This window comes from Phacochoerus africanus, chromosome 4 (genome assembly GCF_016906955.1).
Source record: "Phacochoerus africanus isolate WHEZ1 chromosome 4, ROS_Pafr_v1, whole genome shotgun sequence".
Lineage (NCBI taxonomy): Eukaryota > Metazoa > Chordata > Mammalia > Artiodactyla > Suidae > Phacochoerus > Phacochoerus africanus.
Window position 1 is genome coordinate 71,894,206 of NC_062547.1, and position 17,174 is coordinate 71,911,379.

At 57.6% G+C, this 17,174-nt stretch overlaps 2 protein-coding genes across 7 annotated transcripts; both read right to left on the bottom strand.

Moving 5' to 3' along the window:
- Positions 1-123: 123 nt before the first annotated feature.
- MCOLN1 (mucolipin TRP cation channel 1) lies at positions 124-9,656 on the bottom strand. 2 transcript variants are annotated; one of them, XM_047777231.1, is made up of 14 exons: positions 9,489-9,655; positions 7,578-7,783; positions 6,669-6,836; positions 6,417-6,582; positions 5,652-5,760; positions 5,305-5,401; positions 4,697-4,796; positions 4,388-4,494; positions 4,139-4,288; positions 3,890-3,991; positions 3,288-3,410; positions 2,341-2,556; positions 444-574; positions 124-340 (listed from the first exon to the last, which is right to left on the bottom strand). In XM_047777231.1, exons 1-14 carry the CDS (start codon positions 9,517-9,519, stop codon positions 304-306), a joined length of 1,743 nt encoding a protein of 580 aa, XP_047633187.1. In that variant the 5' UTR covers positions 9,520-9,655; the 3' UTR covers positions 124-303. The 2 variants fall into 2 exon arrangements, with proteins under 2 accessions (XP_047633187.1, XP_047633186.1); XM_047777230.1 differs by having other exon boundaries at positions 124-574; positions 9,489-9,656.
- A 2,158-nt stretch (positions 9,657-11,814) lies between these two features.
- Positions 11,815-16,593, bottom strand: ZNF358 (zinc finger protein 358). Of its 5 annotated transcripts, none has more exons than XM_047777226.1 (3): positions 16,576-16,593; positions 14,163-14,272; positions 11,815-13,632 (listed from the first exon to the last, which is right to left on the bottom strand). In XM_047777226.1, the coding sequence occupies exons 2-3, from the start codon at positions 14,224-14,226 to the stop codon at positions 11,891-11,893; spliced, it is 1,806 nt and encodes a 601-aa protein (XP_047633182.1). In that variant the 5' UTR covers positions 14,227-14,272; positions 16,576-16,593; the 3' UTR covers positions 11,815-11,890. The 5 variants fall into 5 exon arrangements, with proteins under 5 accessions (XP_047633182.1, XP_047633181.1, XP_047633180.1 ...); XM_047777225.1 differs by lacking the exon at positions 16,576-16,593 and adding an exon at positions 16,003-16,020; XM_047777224.1 differs by lacking the exon at positions 16,576-16,593 and adding an exon at positions 15,529-15,860.
- Between the last annotated feature and the right edge of the window lie 581 nt (positions 16,594-17,174).

Below are 17,174 nucleotides of genomic sequence, written 5' to 3' on the forward strand. Positions count from 1 at the left end.
GCCCCGCCCCCTGCCATGCTTGGAAGGTCTCGTGGAGCGGGCCAAGCAGAATGTGGCGATGCTTTAAAGGGACCGAGACCAGGTGGCACAGGGAACGCCCCTCCCGCTAGAAATGAGAACAAGTTTATTTTCCCGTTTATTTAACACCCACCCTACCCCAGTCCCACTCTAATGTCCGACCCGACTGTCCCAGGCCCTCACAGGGCACAGCCGGGTGCCGATCCTTAAAAGCAAAGGCTAAAAATAAATAAGCATGGGTCTCCGCAGTGCGGGGGCTAATGTCCAGCTGCAGTCTGGTCCCAGTCAATTCACCAGCAGCGAATGCTCCTCCGAAGCATCTCTGGAGGAAAGGCAGTGTCAGCGGAGGCGGAAGGCATCAGTTCCCTCTGGCGCGCTTCCCTTCCCTCAGCCAATCCCAAACCCGAGCCAACCCAGTCTCTAACCGGCCGCAGCAGCAGAGGAGACTGCAGGCAGAGCCGCTCCCGCGACGGAATTTGCCGGAGGTGGGGCTGTCCTGGCACTGTGCGATGTAGGCCTGGAGTTCACTCTCCTCCGCGCCTGTTCCGCCTGGGTGCTGGGGAGAGATGCCCGGTGGCCCGGCATGAAAGTGGCCTCGGACTTCCCAGGCCCTTAACATAGGCCCTCATCTACCCCTCCTCTCCAGTCTCTGGTTCCTCCCGGCCCTCCCACGTCTGCGCCTTGGCACTGGCGCCCTCCACCTGCTGTTCATGGTTTGCTTTGCTGACCACTGATTGTAGGCATACCCCTGACTCTCCGTCACCTGGTGCCTTCTGCTGTGACTCCAACACCGAGAGCTGTACCTGACCCAATCTAGGTGCTTGACAACCATCTACTGACTTGGGAACACACAGCGGGAGCAAGGTCTAGGCTTGTACACCCAGCGCTGACACACGTGTGCGATTTTTTTTTTTTTTTAAGTGTGTGATCTTTAAGTGCTAGACCAAGATCTGCTCCTTGAGCCCGGGTGATAGAAGCGTCCTGTGGGCTGGCTGTATCCAGGCATCTGCATCCCCGGTTCCAGTAAATGTTCTGACAATGTTATCCCAAGCTCATGGGGTCACGGGCCACTCTCACTTCTCCAAGTCCTTTCTGGCTACAACAAAGGCTTGGCTTTGGCTGTTCCTTCTCCCTGCTGCGTGCTCTCTCTACCCCCCCCCCCTCCAGGGCTCCTGTCTCATCAATTTAGAACTTTCTGACATGATGAAAATGTTCACTATCTCTGCTGTCCATATCTGGTAGCTACTAGCCACATTGGCTTTGGGGCACTTGCTATGGAGATGGTGTCAGTGAGGAACTGAATTCAGAACTGTATTTCATTTTCATTAGAATCAGATTTTTTTTTTTTTGTCTTTTTAGGCCCTCACTCAAGGCATATGGAAGTTCCCAGGCTAGGTAGGGGCTGAATCAGAGCTGTAGCTGCCAGCCCACACCAGAGCCACAGCAACGCCAGATCCTTAACCCACTGAGCCAGGCCAGGGATCGAACTCCAAACCTCATGGTTCCTAGTCGGATTTCATTTCCACCTGAGCCATGATGGGAATTCCACAGAATCAGATTTTAAATAGTCACATGTAGCTAAAGACCCGTGTTGGACAGCACATTCTAAAAACTTTCCTGGACTCACCCCAATACCAGAGTAAAGCAGGGGTCCTCTGTAACCTTCCATACCTCCTTTATGGTTGTTTTACTCCTGCTTGTGCATGATCCATCCTGCCCACGGTCTTGGACAGACCGTGTACGTCTGCTTTCCTAGAGGCCCAGTGCCCGGCACAAGGCTTGGCACACCAACGGCCCCTGGAACATGTTGGTGAAAAGATTCTATCTGCCACGCCCATGATCTACTCCGACCCCTGCAGCCTGCAGGATGACTGCTGGGTCCCTGGATCCAAGCAGCTCCCATTGGACAGAGGGGATGGGAGCAGGGCTTCCGGATCAGACAGTCCTGCACTGAGCCAGGTTCCACCGTGTGCTTTGTAGGTGACCTTGGGCTAGACATTGAAATTCTATGACTTGGTTTCCCTGTGGGTAAAAGCAGATGTAGGAGCCCTACCTGGCCTGGGCCCCACACTTTAATAAAACAGCATGTGGCGCCTATGACAGGGACGGCTATCAGCCCTTCCTGGGCCCCCCAATTCTGAGCCGCCCTCTCCTTTGGCCTCATAAAATCGACCACGTTCCCTCCCTGGGTCCTTCTCTCCACACCCTGCCATGGCCAACTGCAAGGAACTCAGAGTGTGGGGCTGTGTGTGCACACGTGTGGGTCGCCCCACCCCCTCCAGGGAGGCAGGCCAGGAGGGGGCACGTGGGCAAGCAGCTGACCTTGATGGTGTCGTAGGCCCCAGTGATGAGCGCGATGAAGAGGCTAAGCACCATGTAGATGAAGAGGCTGATGAAGGAGTACAGGTAGAGCTGGGAGAAGAGCCAGACCAGGCTGCTGCGACCCTGCTGGGCCTGCATCGCTGCAAATGTCACGAACATGTCGTCCCCGTTGATGAGTGAAAACAGGCACTCGGACACCATGGACAGCGAGCGGAACTGCAGGGGGTTAGGGGGTCAGAGGGAGCTGTCGGCGTGGCTAGGGTGGGGGTTTGGGGCGGGGAATGGAGGGGTCAGTGGGGACAGAGTACCAGGAGCTGTGGGTGAGACTGGGGGTGAAGGGGGATTGGGGGTCAGAGGGGGCAGTGGGGAAGTTCCCATTGTGGGACAGTGGAAACAAATCCAACTAGGAACCATGAGGTTTTGGGTTAGATCCCTGGCCTTGCTCAGTGGGTTAAGGACCCGGCGTTGCCATGAGCTGTGGTGTAGGTTGCAGACGCAGCTCAGATCTGGCGTTGCTGTGGCTATGGTGTAGGTTGCAGACGCAGCTCAGATCTGGCGTTGCTGTGGCTGTGGTGTAGGCCAGCAGTTATAACTCTGATGACACGCCTAGCCTGGGAACCTCCATATGCTGCGGGTGTGGCCCTAAAAAGACAGACAAAAAAAAAGTGGGGACAGGAGTCACGATGAGGCTACTTGGGAGGGTAGGTCACTGAACAATGACAAGGCCATAGGGTCAAGGCCAAGGTCATTGGTGGTTAGAGGGGACAGTGGGCAGAACTGCTGAAGATTTGCTGGTAAGGTATCAGGGATCAAGGTGAGTCACTCAGTGTCACCAAGTCAACAATAGATAGACCAGGAGTCAGAGGGCTCAGGAGGTAGGAAGGGGAGCCAGAGACCCCTTGGCTATGGGTCATGAGTGCCATCTGCGGGTCCTGGCCAGCCCCTACCTTCACATGGTAGGGCCCCAACACGATCCAGCCACAGAAGCAATAGCCCAGGTAGATGACAGCCACACAGCAGCAGAAGCGCATGACGCTGGGCAGGGCCACTCGCAGTGTGGCGATGAGGATCTGTGGAGGGGCAGACAGGGGACTGCAGTGAGGGCACAGCCACAACCCAGGCAGGCCGTGAGCAGGATGGAGTGAAGCCCACCCAAGGGCATGCTGAGTGACCAAAATGGGGGAGCCTCAGAAGGAGCAGGATAACGTGAGAAAGAGTATATATATGTGTGATTGGGTCATTTTGCTGCACAGGAGAAATTAACAAAACACTGTAAATCAACTATAATAAAAAGAAAAAAAAAAGAAGGGGCAGGATGGTGCTGAGAGGGCACCCATGGCTTGGGTATGAGAGCAGGCTCACATGGCCCAGGAGTAGTGACAGGTAGGCCTGGGGTGGGCAGGTTACTGGAGGAAGAGGCTCACGGTTCTGGGTCACCGGCAGGAGCTGGTGACTGAAATGCATGTGTGAATTGATTTGGGGATGGGGGTGGGAATGCAGGAACATGCGGTGCCACCTAGAGGGCCCTGCCTGTGTGTCTGAGGCTTACATTGTACTTATGGAAGAAGGTCAGGTAGCGGATGACGCCGACCCAGACGAGCAGTGTCGAGGTGCCCAAGAGGATGCTGCAGACATCGTAACTTGCCAGGTTCTAAGGGCGGGAGCAGCGTCAAACCCATCAGACCTGGCCCTTCCCTGGGGATGTGGTGCCAGGCAGGCATCCTGGGGGTGGAACAGAGGACCAGGGTCTGGAAGGAGATGAGGGGGGGGCTCCGGGCAGGGCATGGGCAGGACCCACCTTAGCTTCAATGCCAATCTTCATGATGGTGCCTGAGATGGTGAGCACATCACTAGTGACCAGCAAGATGTACCAGCCGTTGACAAATTCCAGCCGCTCCCACAGGCTGACGACCCGACCCCGCTTCCGCCTGATGAACCTGACAAACTCCTGTGGGGGGAGGTCACGGGGGGCGGGGGCGGGAGAAGGGTGGTCAGGTCCTGGGTACAGGTTATCCCAGAGCTGGGTGAGGATAGGGGTGTCTCTCACGTTCTGCAGCAGGAAGCCTCGGAGCAGCGAGCGGGCACACAGCAGGAAGGAGAAGGAGCAGGTGAGGATCACGACGACATCAAACAGGAGCCGGAAGCTGTTGTCTCCTGTGGGGAGGGGGCCCCAGGCAAGGCCAGGTGAGGCAGCTGGACCAAGCCTGAGGGGCTTCAGGGCTAGTTTTGGCTGGTCAGTGGGCTCATGGGTTTCTCTGGGTGAGTCGGGAGCTTGGCCCCTGCTGGTCTGGGGCTTGGGGATTCCTGGGCAAGTCAGGACCCCTGGTCAGTGCTGGCCTGGAGTATGGGGGCTCACCATGGCCGAAGACGCTGGGGTGCTTACACTCCTGGATGTGGGCCTGGGTCTCCAGGCTGATGGGGACACGCCCACTGTGTGCCTTATTGTCAAATGTGATCTGCAGGGGTGCGGGGGGGACAGGACAGGGCAGAGTAAACCTTGGCAGACCTAGGCTCCTAGACCCTCATGACGGATAGTCTCTCCAGCCCCAGCCTCCAACAGCACATCCTCACTGCCCTTGGTCAAGAGTCCCCAGGTCCAGGAGTTCCCGCCATGGCACAGTGGTTAACGAATCCTACTAGGAACCATGAGGTTTCGGGTTCAATCCCTGGCCTCGCTCAGTGGGTTAAGGATCCAGTGTTGCCGTGAGCTGTGGTGTAGGTCACAGATGCGGCTCAGATCCAGTGTTGCTGCGGCTGTGGCGTACGCCAGTGGCTACAGCTCTGATTAGACCCCTAGCCTGGGAACCTCCATATGCCGCAGAAGCGGCCCTAGAAAAGGCAAAAAAAAAAAAAAACAAGAGTCCCCAGGTCCAGAGCTCAGGAGCCCTGTGCCCCTCACCCCACCACTGGCCCAGTCTGTCATCGCCCCCCCACCCCGCCCCGCCCCCGGCACTTCGGGCTTACCAGGATGCTGAAGGTGTAGCAGTCAGGGATTTCATTGTTGATCAGGCTCTGGAGGTTAATGGTCTTCAGCTGGAAGTGGATGGTGACGTTGATCAGCCTGGGGGGGAGGCTTGGGTGAGGGGGAGGGGGCTCTGCCTGACCCTGCAGCCCCCAAGGGCCAGCCCTCAGCCCCGTGCTGACTCTGCAGCTGGCAGAGGAAGTGCTCACTTGGCAGCATCAGCGAGGCCCAACCCTGCCCCCGCCTGTGGGGAAGTGGCCGCCCTGGGGAAGGGGGGGTGATCCTGCCCCACTGAAGGTGCCTGTGGTCCTGCCTCCCCCCACCCTCCGCCCCCTTGATTGGGCAGTACTTGTGGAATTTGAGCGTGAGGTTCTTGTAACTGGTGCTGCCATCCGAGAGGCCAAGATCATCACTGGGGGGCACAGGGGGTCTCTCAGGGGGGTCCACCCGGATACAATCTGAGGACAGGGAGTCAGGGAAGGGACACTGGGGGAGGCACAGGCAGGTCTCCCCAGAATCCCCAACAGCCCCCTTCCCTGCTTCCCTTCCCCCTTTGTATTTATTATTTTTAATTAAATGTTTTTTTTGTCTCTTTCCTGCAGCATGTGTAAGTTCCCAGGCCGAGGTCGAATCGGAGGTGTGGCTGCCGGCCTATGCCACAGCCACAGCTACTCGGGATCCGAGCCGCATCTGCAACCTCTGCTGCAGCTTGTGGCAACACCAGATCCTTAACCCACCGAGCAAGGCCAGGATGTCGTGCATCCTCACAGAAACTATGTTGGGCTCTTAACCCGCCGAGCCACAATAGGAACTCCCCCCTTTGTATTTAAACATTTGCCATTTGTTCCTTCTGTCTCCCCAACAGGGAAGAGCCTGGTCTGTCTCATTCCCTGCACAGATCCTAGGACCTGGTGCTCAGTGGGCTCCAAGTGTTTAGTGAATGAAAGACACTGACGTGTAACACTCAACTCTTTCCACATGCCAAGCACTCTACTAATCATCAAATGCTTAATGATCACAACCACCCCATCTCCCGGAGGAACAGGAGGCAGACTGGGCTTTTAACCCCAGTAGCCGGGGCTCCCAAAGGCGCAGCCCTGCCCGGTCCACTCACCAGTGACGACCATGGGGTCGATGTCAAAGGTGTCGTTGGCTGGGTCCACATGGCCTCGGTGGTAGTAGCACTGGCAGAGGGCCAGGGCCGAGCCATTGGCCCAGGGGCCACCCCCGCCCCGCACATAGGCATACCGGCCCAGTGACATGTCAGGGAGCAGCAGGTACTGTGGGCGAAGAAGGGGAGGGTCCATCAGCCCCGCCCCCTCTGCCCCACAGGCCCACCTGCCCACCTGCTCCTGGCTGTCCGCACCTGGTCCACGGCATAGAAGATGGACTGGTACAGCTGCTCCCGTGTGTAGGCTGCGAAGGTGTCATCAGCCCCGTCCGAGTAGCCCAGCAGGAAGAGGTGCCGAAAGGCGATGGTGTTCTCCTCCCGGAAGGTCACTGCCAGCTGGTTGCTGAGCCCAAACAGGATGAGCTGGCAGGAGGGACAGGGAGGATTGGCACTGCCACTGGGATGGGGTCTCTCATAGCGCATGAGTGGAGGAAGAAGAGAGGGCCACCCCCCCAACCCCTGGCCCCAGGACATGCCAGCCATGGGGAGAACATGGTGGCCATTCACCCACGGAACTCCTGGCAACAGCTAATGTTCATTAAATGTTTGCTGGCTGCTGGGTTGGGTGCTAAACCCAAACCTCCAGGGTAAGTACCACCACTGGGCCCCTTTGCCAAGGGGAGAATTAGAGGCCTGGTAACATGTCCAAAGTCAGAGCACTAGACCAGAAGCTCCTCAAGGCCAGGGCTGGGTCTGATTCATCCTGGAGTCTTTCGAGCCCAGCAGTTGTGGGCAGGGGGCACCTCTATTCAACCACTGGGCCAGTTCTCTTTGAGAGTCTGTATGCCATCAGACTGCCAAGGTCCAAGTGACACTCCGAGTGTTGTGGCTGTGTGACTCTGAAAAAGTCCCTGAACCTCTCTGAGCCTCAGTTATCTCATCTATAAAAAGAGGCAAATGTGGTTGCCAGAACCTCAGAGGGCATTTGTGAGGTTTAAAGAAGCCGCTCCCACTCAGATCCCAGAGGACTTCCTGATTGATTCGTGCTACTATCACTTTCAATATGCTGCTGTGGGGTCAGGACTAGGCTTCGACTCCAAGACCCTCTTTCAGGGCACACATCGGCCCCAGGGGGCGTTCTATTGTGGCCCCTGAAGGTCTCACCTGCACAGTGACCACCAAGATCTTCACCACTTGCAGCATGAGCTTGAAGGGCTTGCGGCCCTTGGCCCGAAATTTGTCACAGGGACTCATGAAGAAGTACTTGAGCCGCCGGCGGAGGTCTTCCTCTTCTGGAGGGGTCTCAGGGGCTGGGGAAGCTCCTGCTTGGGTCCCATACCCAGGGCTGGGTGTCAGGAGGCGCTCAGTCTCTGTGGGATGGGAGAGGGCAGTGGGGACCAGACCTAGGCAGGGCCATCTGCCAACAGGGGAGGCAGATCCCAAGCTTCTGCCGAGAAAGAACTCTGGAGATCTAAGAAAAACCAAAAAATTCACAGCATTTTCTGGACACATGCAGCAGTGCTGCTCAGAGGTTAGAGGTTACTCAAAAGGTCCTGAGTTGATTCCTGCCCCTGTCCCAGGGCACTCAGCCTCCCTGAGCCTCAGTCCCCTCCTCTGCAAAATGCGGCATTAATATCTCTCACCAGGAGGCTAAGGATCAGATCTTTACAATGCATTCAGTTTCTGAGCTTCAAAAGTTTCTCCACGAGTAGAGGTTGTTCTAAGAACTGCTTATTTCCTTCAATCCTGACCAGCCCAAGAGGAAAGTCCAAATTTTCAGCACCTGCTGGGGTCACAGCCAGTCATGGCAGCCAAGAACTGTCCCTGACATACCCCATCACCCCTACTTGGAGAACCCTGCTTCTTTCCAGGGCCTGGCTGGCCCCCTGCCTGGCACAGCCACCAGGATGAACATAGGCACTGTCAGAACCTGTCCTGCAAGGATGGCCAGATCCTGGCTGGTTCCTTTGGAGCTCAGATGCTGTTGTAGTTTACAAAGCGGCTGGATGGGAAGCCGGAGGGCCAGCTGCCTCCCTGGCTGGGATCACAGCTAAGCCACCCAGACTCTAATAGCCAGGACACTTCTTAGATGTCTCCAGCTAGCTCACGAAGGGAAGATCGGGTGTTCCTGTCGTGGCTCAGCGGTTAACAAACCCGACTAGCATCCATGAGGATGCAGGTTCCATCCCTGGCCTTGTTCAGTGGGTTAAGGATCCAGCGTTGCCATGAGCTGTGGTGTAGGTGGCTCAGCAGTTAACAAACCCGACTAGCATCCATGAGGATGCAGGTTCCATCCCTGGCCTTGTTCAGTGGGTTAAGGATCCAGCGTTGCCATGAGCTGTGGTGTAGGTCGCAGACTCAGCACGGATCCTGTGTTGCTGTGGCTGTGGTGTAGGTGCAACTACAGCTCTGACTAGACCCCTAGCCAGGGAAGCTCCATATGCTGCAGGTGCAGCCCTAAAAGGACAAATAAATAAATAAATAAATAAGTAACAACAACAACAAAACAAAAAACGAAGGGAAGACCAATGCAATCGGCCTTCCTCTAGGGTCCCCTATGAGAGGCTACTGAGGTCAGGAAAGCTGAGCTTCCATTAGTTTGGTGATCTGAAATTGAGTTAGGCACCTAGGTTTCAGGAGGCAATGACCAACACTCCTGTCTGGGTTTAGAGAAGCTGAACATTTGCCTGATTTGAGGAAGGAAAATCTGAGAGTCTCACATGCAACTGGGGTTGTCTGAGTTCTAGCAGAGCTGAGCAATCCGAATCTAGACTCAGAATCCAAACCCTGGGACCCTGACCGCCAGGAGTCGCCTGAGTTGAGGCACGCTGAGCACAGCCTAGGTTCAGGAAGGGCGGTCGGGAGTCCTGCCACTCCAAGGTCGCAAAGCTAGTGCCCACCCGCCGCCCAGGTAATAGGAGCCGTCAGCCCGTATCGCCACCACGGGGAAGCTTGAGAGGTCAGCACCGGCGCTGTGGAATGAGAAACCCGGGGCTCCGCCGCCCTAGGTCGGAGAAGTCGGCCGCCGGCCCGCCGCCTGCGTTCGGCGACCCGCAGGGCCGCCTGTGCCCTCACCTGAGCCGCGCGAGCCTACGCGGACTGCCATGCCGGAGCGAGTAGCACCGGACGCTGGCGGGCGCCGCGGGGCAGCCGGGGTCCGAACGCCCGCCGCTGTCACTGCGGCCTCGCTCCCTCGCGGTGCAGCTTCAAACCCTCTCGCATCAGCTGACTCGCGCCCCCAGTCACGTGACCCACTCGGTTCAAAAAGCAATCTACGCAATCCGGTCCCGCCCTCTGCGCCACGACGCCCCCTGCAGGAGCTGCACGCATGCGTGACTCAGCTGGCGATTTACAGCCCTTAGACGGCCGCGCGGTCCTAGCGCCGACGGGCGAAAAATGAATGTGCTGGGGAATGGGCTGGCTGTGAGGGAGCCAACTTTGCCCTGGCTGGGTCCTGGCTCCCCATCATGCCCGCGTGCAATGCCAACCTCTTGACTTCCATGTCCAGTGCTTGATCCCCTTACCCTCCACAGACTCTGGTGATGATCCCATATTTTATCTCAAGACTGCCCTGCTTCCTACCTCCCAGAAACCCCGCATTCCTCTTAAACCCCTCTCATCTGAACTACCATCAAACCCTCTATAATTTCGTAATTATATCCCAAACAGGACTACTTTTCCCCACTCCTATGGCTATCAGCCCAGAGTCCCTCAACACACTGGCCCCTGCCACTGTACCAACCTCCCTGATCTTAGGCTCCCATTCTTTTTTTTTTTTCTTTTTTCCATTTTATGGCTGCACATATGGCTAGGGGGTCAAACTGGAGCTGCAGCTGCTGGCCTACACTACAGCCCCAGCAACACCAGATCAGAGCTGCATCTGTGACCTAAGCCACAGCTTGTGGCAACCCCGATGGATCCTTTTTTTTTTTTTTTGTCTTTTGTCCTTTTAGGGCCACACCCTTGGCATATGGAGGTTCCCAGGCTAGGGGTCTAATCAGAGCTGTTGCTGCCAGCCTATGCCAGAGCCGAAGCAACGCCAGATTGGAGCCACGTCCATGACCTACACCACAGCTCACAGCAATGCTGGATCCTTAACCCACTGAGTGAGGCCAGGGATCAAACCCACAACCTCATGGTTCCTAGTTGGATTAGTTTCCACTGCACCATGATGGGAGCTCCCCAACAGATCCTTAACTCACTGAGCAAAGCCAAAGATGGAACCCCCAACTTCATGGATGCTAGTCCAGTTCTTAACCTGATGAGCCACAACAGGAACTCCCTTAGGTTCCCATTCTTGATCTCCCCATTCCACTCTCCATCCAGCAGCTAGAAAGAGCTTCAAAAGATTATTCATATTAGTCCTGTCAGAACCTACTAATGTCTTCCTATTTCTCCAGGATGTCAAGCAAGCTCCCCACTTCAGTCTACCTGGCCCTTCGTTCCATGCCCCACCCACTCCTACCTCCTCCCCAGGCTCATCTCTCAGTAGCCCCAGGGCCTTTGCACAATCTTGTCCTAGAGCATAAAGGTTAACAACCCAGGCTCTGGAAGGCAGACAAAAGGAGCTTCGACCTAGGAAACTTCTGTGTCTTCCAAAAAGTCACTTAAACTCCATGTACCTCAGTTTACTCATTTGCAAAATGGCGTAACTCCATCATAGTTACCTGCCTCATGGAGCTGTTGAGAGAATTAAATGAGAAAATGCAAGAGCATAGCACACCTCAGGGCAAATAGCACTGATGATTAGAGATTAGTGGGATTATAAAGTCCTTCCTTAAGGAAGCTGCCCCCATCTAAATCAGAAGTCTTGTTATGCTTCTTCTGGAATGTACCATACTGTAATTACTTTTTAAAACTTTCTGAACTGAGTCTCTGTGAGCTCTGTGAGGGCCAAGGCCATGCTTATCTTGCCCCCTGCTGAGACCGGAGCAATCAACAGATGTTTGTTAAATGCATAAATGAGGGACTCTCTTGTCCCACTGTGTATGCAGGCTTTGAAGGGCAAGGGTTAAGTTAGGGGAGCAGATGGGGCAGGGCTGCCCACATAGTTTCACATCAGCTTCCATTACCAGCCTGTTAGATGGTCCACATGACAGAAATCCCACCTTTTGTGGGAAAGCCAAGTCCAAGAGGAAAGGATGCTGCTTACGCACCTGCAGGGTGTGGCTGCACCTGACTGGGGTGGCCAGATCTGGGAGAGCAGAGAGTGGCGACTGCTAGGATGGACCATTGTGAGACTTGGTAGGGGAAGCTGGGAAGCCTGGAGGGTGTTGGAGGGAAAGCCAGGACATGGAGGTTCCATTATGCATGGCTGGCTCAGGCCATACCCTCCCAGCTCCCAAGGAAGAGGCTGTGTATTAGAGGAAAAAAGAGCAACAGGAGAACCATGACACAGAGCCAGGAGGCAGTGGGAAGATTTTACTAACTGCACGACACACAACTTTCCCAGGCCCCTGTGGGTTCTCGCATGCCCTTCAGCCATCAGGCCCTAGCAGTGCCCCTTGCTCCTGCACCCACTCGGGGCTCTCGCCAGTAGGGAGGGCTGGGCTGACAGTGTCACGGGTGGGAGAGGTAGGGTCACGGTGGGACTTGGAGTTGGGGTCGGGGCTGGGCACAGGATCCGGACCTGGGCTGGGACCAGATCCACGGTCAGTGTTGGCCACAAGGTCAGAGCTGGCATTGCGCCCAGGCTTAGGGTCAGAAGATTTGACAGAATCAGAGGTGGGGGTAGATCCAGAGCCAGGGAGGGGTTTGGGGCTGGGTTTGGGGAGGGAGCCCAGCACAGAGCCAGGGTCAGGGTCAAGGCTGGAGCTGGGGCCTGGGCTGAGGCCCAGGCCAGAGCCAAGCACAGAGACAGCATCGGGACCCAGGAGAGAGACCTGCCCCGGCCTCAACATCGAAGCAGGGCTAAGGCCCAGGCCAGCAGCGGCAGCTGCAGCTGCAGCCGCTGCAGCGGCCGCACCTTCATGCACCCTCTTGTGCTTGGTGAGGCTGGAGGCTTGGCCGAAGGCCTTGCCACAGAGCTGGCAGCGGTAAGGGCGCTCGCCCGAATGCACGTGCAGGTGCTGGAGCAGCGCCGAGCTCTGCCCAAAAGCCTTGGAGCAGTGAGGGCAGGCGTAGGGCCGTTCGCCCGTGTGGATGCGCAGGTGGTGCTGCAGGTTGGAGCTCTGGCCGAAGGCCTTGCCGCAGTGGGGACAGCGGTACGGGCGCTCGGCCGTGTGCGTGCGCTGGTGCTGAAGCAGAGCCGAACTCTGCCCGAAGGCCTTACCGCACTGCGGGCAGGGGTACGGCCGCTCGCCGGTGTGTGTGCGTAGGTGCTTGAGCAGCGCTGAGCCCTGCCCGAAGCCCTTGGCGCACACGGGGCACTTGTGCGGCCGCGGCCCACCGTGCGTACGCAGGTGCTGCGCCAGCAGCGAGCCGTGGCCGAAGGCTTTGCCGCACACGGGGCAGTGGTGCGGCTTCTCGCCGCTGTGGCTGCTGCGGTGCTTCAGCAGCGTGGAGCGCCAGCCAAAGGCCTTGCCGCACGCCGCGCACTGGTAGGGCCGGGCACCGGTGTGGATGCCGCGGTGCTGGGCCAACGTAGCGCCGTGGCTGAACGACTTGCCGCAGTCGGGGCAGCGGTAGGGCTTCTCGCCACTGTGGGTGCGGCGGTGCTGGCTCAGCCCCGAGCTGCGGCGGAAGGCTCGCCCACAATCAGGGCAGGAGAAGGGCCGGGGCGGGCTGGCAGGTGCAGGGAGCACTGCGGGGCTGGTGGCCAGGACCTCGGGGGTGGCAGTAAGGTCGGATGAGAGGGGGTCCAGGTCTGGGGTGGCAGAGGGGCTGAGGGTGTCGCTGTTAGGGTCGAGAACCAAGGGGACAGGGCCAATGACATCTGGGTCGTCGAAACTTGAAGACATGGGGTCGAGATCTTGAGGATCCGAGTCACGGGTGCCCGAGATGGAGCTTGGAGCTTCCACATCGGGATCCAGATCCTCAGAGACAGGCTCCAGATCTTCATAGCTGGGGTCCACATCTTCAGAGACAGTGTTGAGGTCTTCCGGGTCAGGCTCTGGGTTTCCAGAAACTGGGTCCAGCTCTTCCGAGTTGGGGTCTAGGTCTTCTGAGTCGGAGTCAAGCTCTTTATAGGCGGGCCGCAGGCCTTTGTGGCCTGGGTTCCTGACCAGGACAGAGCGCCGCATCCCCGGTGTGGAAGTGCCAGCAGTTTCTGGGGCAGGATCTAGAGGATGAGGACAGAGGGTAGTTGAAGGTAGGTTCTGGGGAAACGGGGGTCTCTTTAGGCACCTGGGTTGAGAAGGGAGCGCAGTGGGGGGGCTGGGCCATGCCCCAGATTCACTCCAGGAAACATACACATGGATCCTTCTCTTGTCTCATACTGCAGGGAGACTCTGCACTCTTCCCCGCCAGGGCAGGGAGAAGAGGGACCCCAGTGGAACACGGGGGCCCCTCTCTTCTCAGCCCCACACCGGGAGAGAAAGCATGGGACCCGGCATTGGAGGTCTCCAGTACCCAGCTCCATGGCTCTGCCCCTCTCTCTATCCTGGGTTCCTCCTCTCATGGGAAGCTTCAGTCCTGTGGAGGAGAGAGAGTCCTAGATGCCTATCCCCTTGACCATGGCCCCTTCATGGGGAAGACAGTGAGTGTCAGGGTTCCTGTGCTTGCTCCTAAGTACACAGCCTAAATTCTAGTCCTGTAGTTGGGGGTGGCATATGTGGGGGTTCCTGGGAGGGAGGGGAACCTTTGGCTCACCTCCTAGAAAGGAAGCAGCCTGATCTCTGAAGCCTCTATCTGGAGCGCAGAGGGCAAACAACATCTGGTACTCCTCCTGGGGGAACGCGGGGAGACCCCTGGCTTGCTTCCTGGGGAAGAGACCATGTGAATTCTAAATCTCACAGTTCTAGGGTAGGACTAAATGTCAGAACCCCTGTTGTCTATTGGAGAGAAAGGATCCTGAATGCAGATTTCTTTTCTTTTTTTTTTTTTCTTTTAGGGCCACACCTGCAGTATATTCCAGGCTATGGGTGGAATTGGAGCTGCAGCTGCTGGTTGCAGCCACAGCAACACAGGATCCAAGCCACATCTGCAGTCGCAGCTCATCTACACCGCAGCTCACGGCAATGCCAGATCCTTATCCCACCGAGCAAGGCCAGGGATCAAACCCACATCCTCATGGGTACCAGTCAGGTTCTTAACCCACTAAGGCACAACGGGAACTCCATGAATGCAGATTTCTAAAGCTAGAGAGAGGGTGGGGATATAAGATGTGGAACCCCAGGAAGGAGCAGGGACCCATTAGCCAGGAGGGTAGGAACAGATGTCTGTATACCCAAAGCAGATAATTGTTTGCTCAATTGGATAGAAGATCCCTAATTCCAACTCCTAGCTGGGAGGATGGGCAAAATAATACCTGGGGCTGTTCTTGGGGTAATAGGGGGGACCCCAGATCATCTCTTAGGAAGAATCCTGAGTGGTTGACCCCATGGCTGAGGTATGGTGGTGGTGTCAGGACCCTTTGGTCCCCTTCTGGAAGAAAGCTCCTGAATTCTAGCTCCATGGCTGGAGGTAGGGAGGGGGGCAGAGAAGCAATAGCTAGGACCCCTTCTGGGAAGAAGGGGGGAGCTCAGGATTCCCTGAAGGGGAGGTGGTGCTTAGAGCTACCCACCCTATGGCTAGGCCTTGGGGGGCAAACAACAAATAGATCCATTCCTGGGAGTCAGGCTTTCCTGGGAGTCAGGTGGAGATTCAGCTCTCCTGCCGGGGAGGGGAACCACCGGAGCCACAACCCAGAGCTGGGAGTGGGTTCGGAAACAGGGCTCAGTTCCTGGATCGCCTGCTCGCATCTCTTGAGGATGGGTAGGGGGACAGTGCTGGGTCCCTCCTGAATTCCTGGGGGCAGGGGGACCCTTAGACTGGCTCCTGAATGCCCATCTCAGAGCTGGAAGCAGTGAGGAGAAATAATCGGGGTCTTTCCTGAGCTCCTGGAGGACAGGTGGAACCTTGTATCACATCCTGGGGAAGGGGCTTCCAGAACTCTGGACCCCAAGACTGGAGAGTGAGGGAAACAATAACTGGGGTCCTGGGGGGACAGAAGAAACAGAATCAGGGCAGATTTTACCTGAAGACACACATCACTGGGAAGAGGCAATGAAATACAGCCTGGATCCCCCGCTTGAGGAAGGGCCTCCTGAACTCCCCACCCCAGGCTGGAGGGTGGGGAGAACAATACCTGGCGCCCCTCTTAGGTTTCTGGGGGGAGGGGGGTCTGGATCGCCTCCAGAAGAGGGGGCGTCCTGGACTCCCGCCCCCTATCTCAGCTGAGAGGTGCCCCCCATACCTCCCGATGGACGGCGCCGAGCTCGGGCCGGGCCCTCCCCTGGGGCCGAGCGGCCGAATAAGCGCGCTGGGCCCCCGGGTCGCACGGCCCCCTCCCATCGTGCCCGCGGCCCGGCTCTCCCAGGCCGGGGCGGGCGGCGAGCGGGGCGGGGGTTGGTAGACAGAGGTCTCCCCGGGCCGCGCCCCGCGCCGGGGGCCCCCCGCCCGCCCCCCATCGCGGCCCCCGCCCGCCCGGCCCTCTCGCGGGGACACTCACCCGGCGCCCCTCGCCCCTGCCCGGCCCGCCGCGCCCGCCGGCGCCCCCGGGGCCCGCAGGAAGCCCCCCGCCCGCCAGCCCCACCGGCGGCCCCCTCGGCCCAGCGGCCCCGCCAGGCGCTCCCGGGGAGCGAGAGGGGCCGGCCGAGGGCCGCAGCGGGAGCTGCTGGGACTTGTAGTTCGCCCGCGCCCGCCTCGGCCGTCGCCATCGCTGCCCCCGCCCCCCGGGCCAGCCTTTGTCCCGGCCCGGCCACCCGGCCGCGCGGCCGCGCCTTTGTCTGCGCCGCGCTCCGCCCGCGCTGTCCCCGCCGCGGCCTCTCCTGTTCTGGGTCTATCTCAGGGGCTCCCGGTCCCTCTCCGCCCCTTCTCTCTATCTGCCGATGTCTGTGTCTCTCCCCGTTTCAATCTCTTTGCCTCTCTTCCTGTCACTTTTTCTTCCTCTCTCCCCCTGTCTCTGCCTCTTGCCCATGTCTCTGATTCTGTCTTGGTTCAAGAAACACCAAACATCCTGTCTCTTTCCCTAGCCAACTGGCAATGCACATCAGCATGGTCTAGCCGCTGAGAATTTACAAACTTGTGTATCTTTGCTCAGTCCAGCGTTTCCCTTTAAGACTCCTCCTCCAAGGAAAAGAGTTGGGGATACTGAGTGTTTCCTCCTCCTCCTCCTCGGTCACGGTCACTCACTGCTGTCACTGGTGAACTCCCCCTGTCTGATGCTCTTTCTGAAGCCTGAGCCAGGCCTGGGAAGCACTCAGGGCAGATTCTACCTGAAAACACATATCACTGGGAAGAGGGAATGAAATACAGCCAGGGCAGCCGGCAGCTGGGCTGCGATGTTCTTCCTGGAACATAAACAACAGTCACAGAATATAAACAGTGGTCACACAAGGCTGCTCTGTGGCCACGTCTGAGCCCAAGAGAGAGACAAGGACGCTCTACAATCAAAAAATGAATACACATTCCCCCTCTGGATGACCATCGTGTCTTCCCAATGACTGCCCCACATCCATCCCTCCATCTCGGAGGTAGGAATCACCAAAATGCCTGATCATCAATCTGCTCCCTGCTTCCTGACAGCACCAGGCTAGAATTGCTTCTACTTTCAACACCTTAGAACTACCCAGCTTAAACCTGAATCATATAAGTTGCCCTCCTGTCCCCCCAAATCTCTCT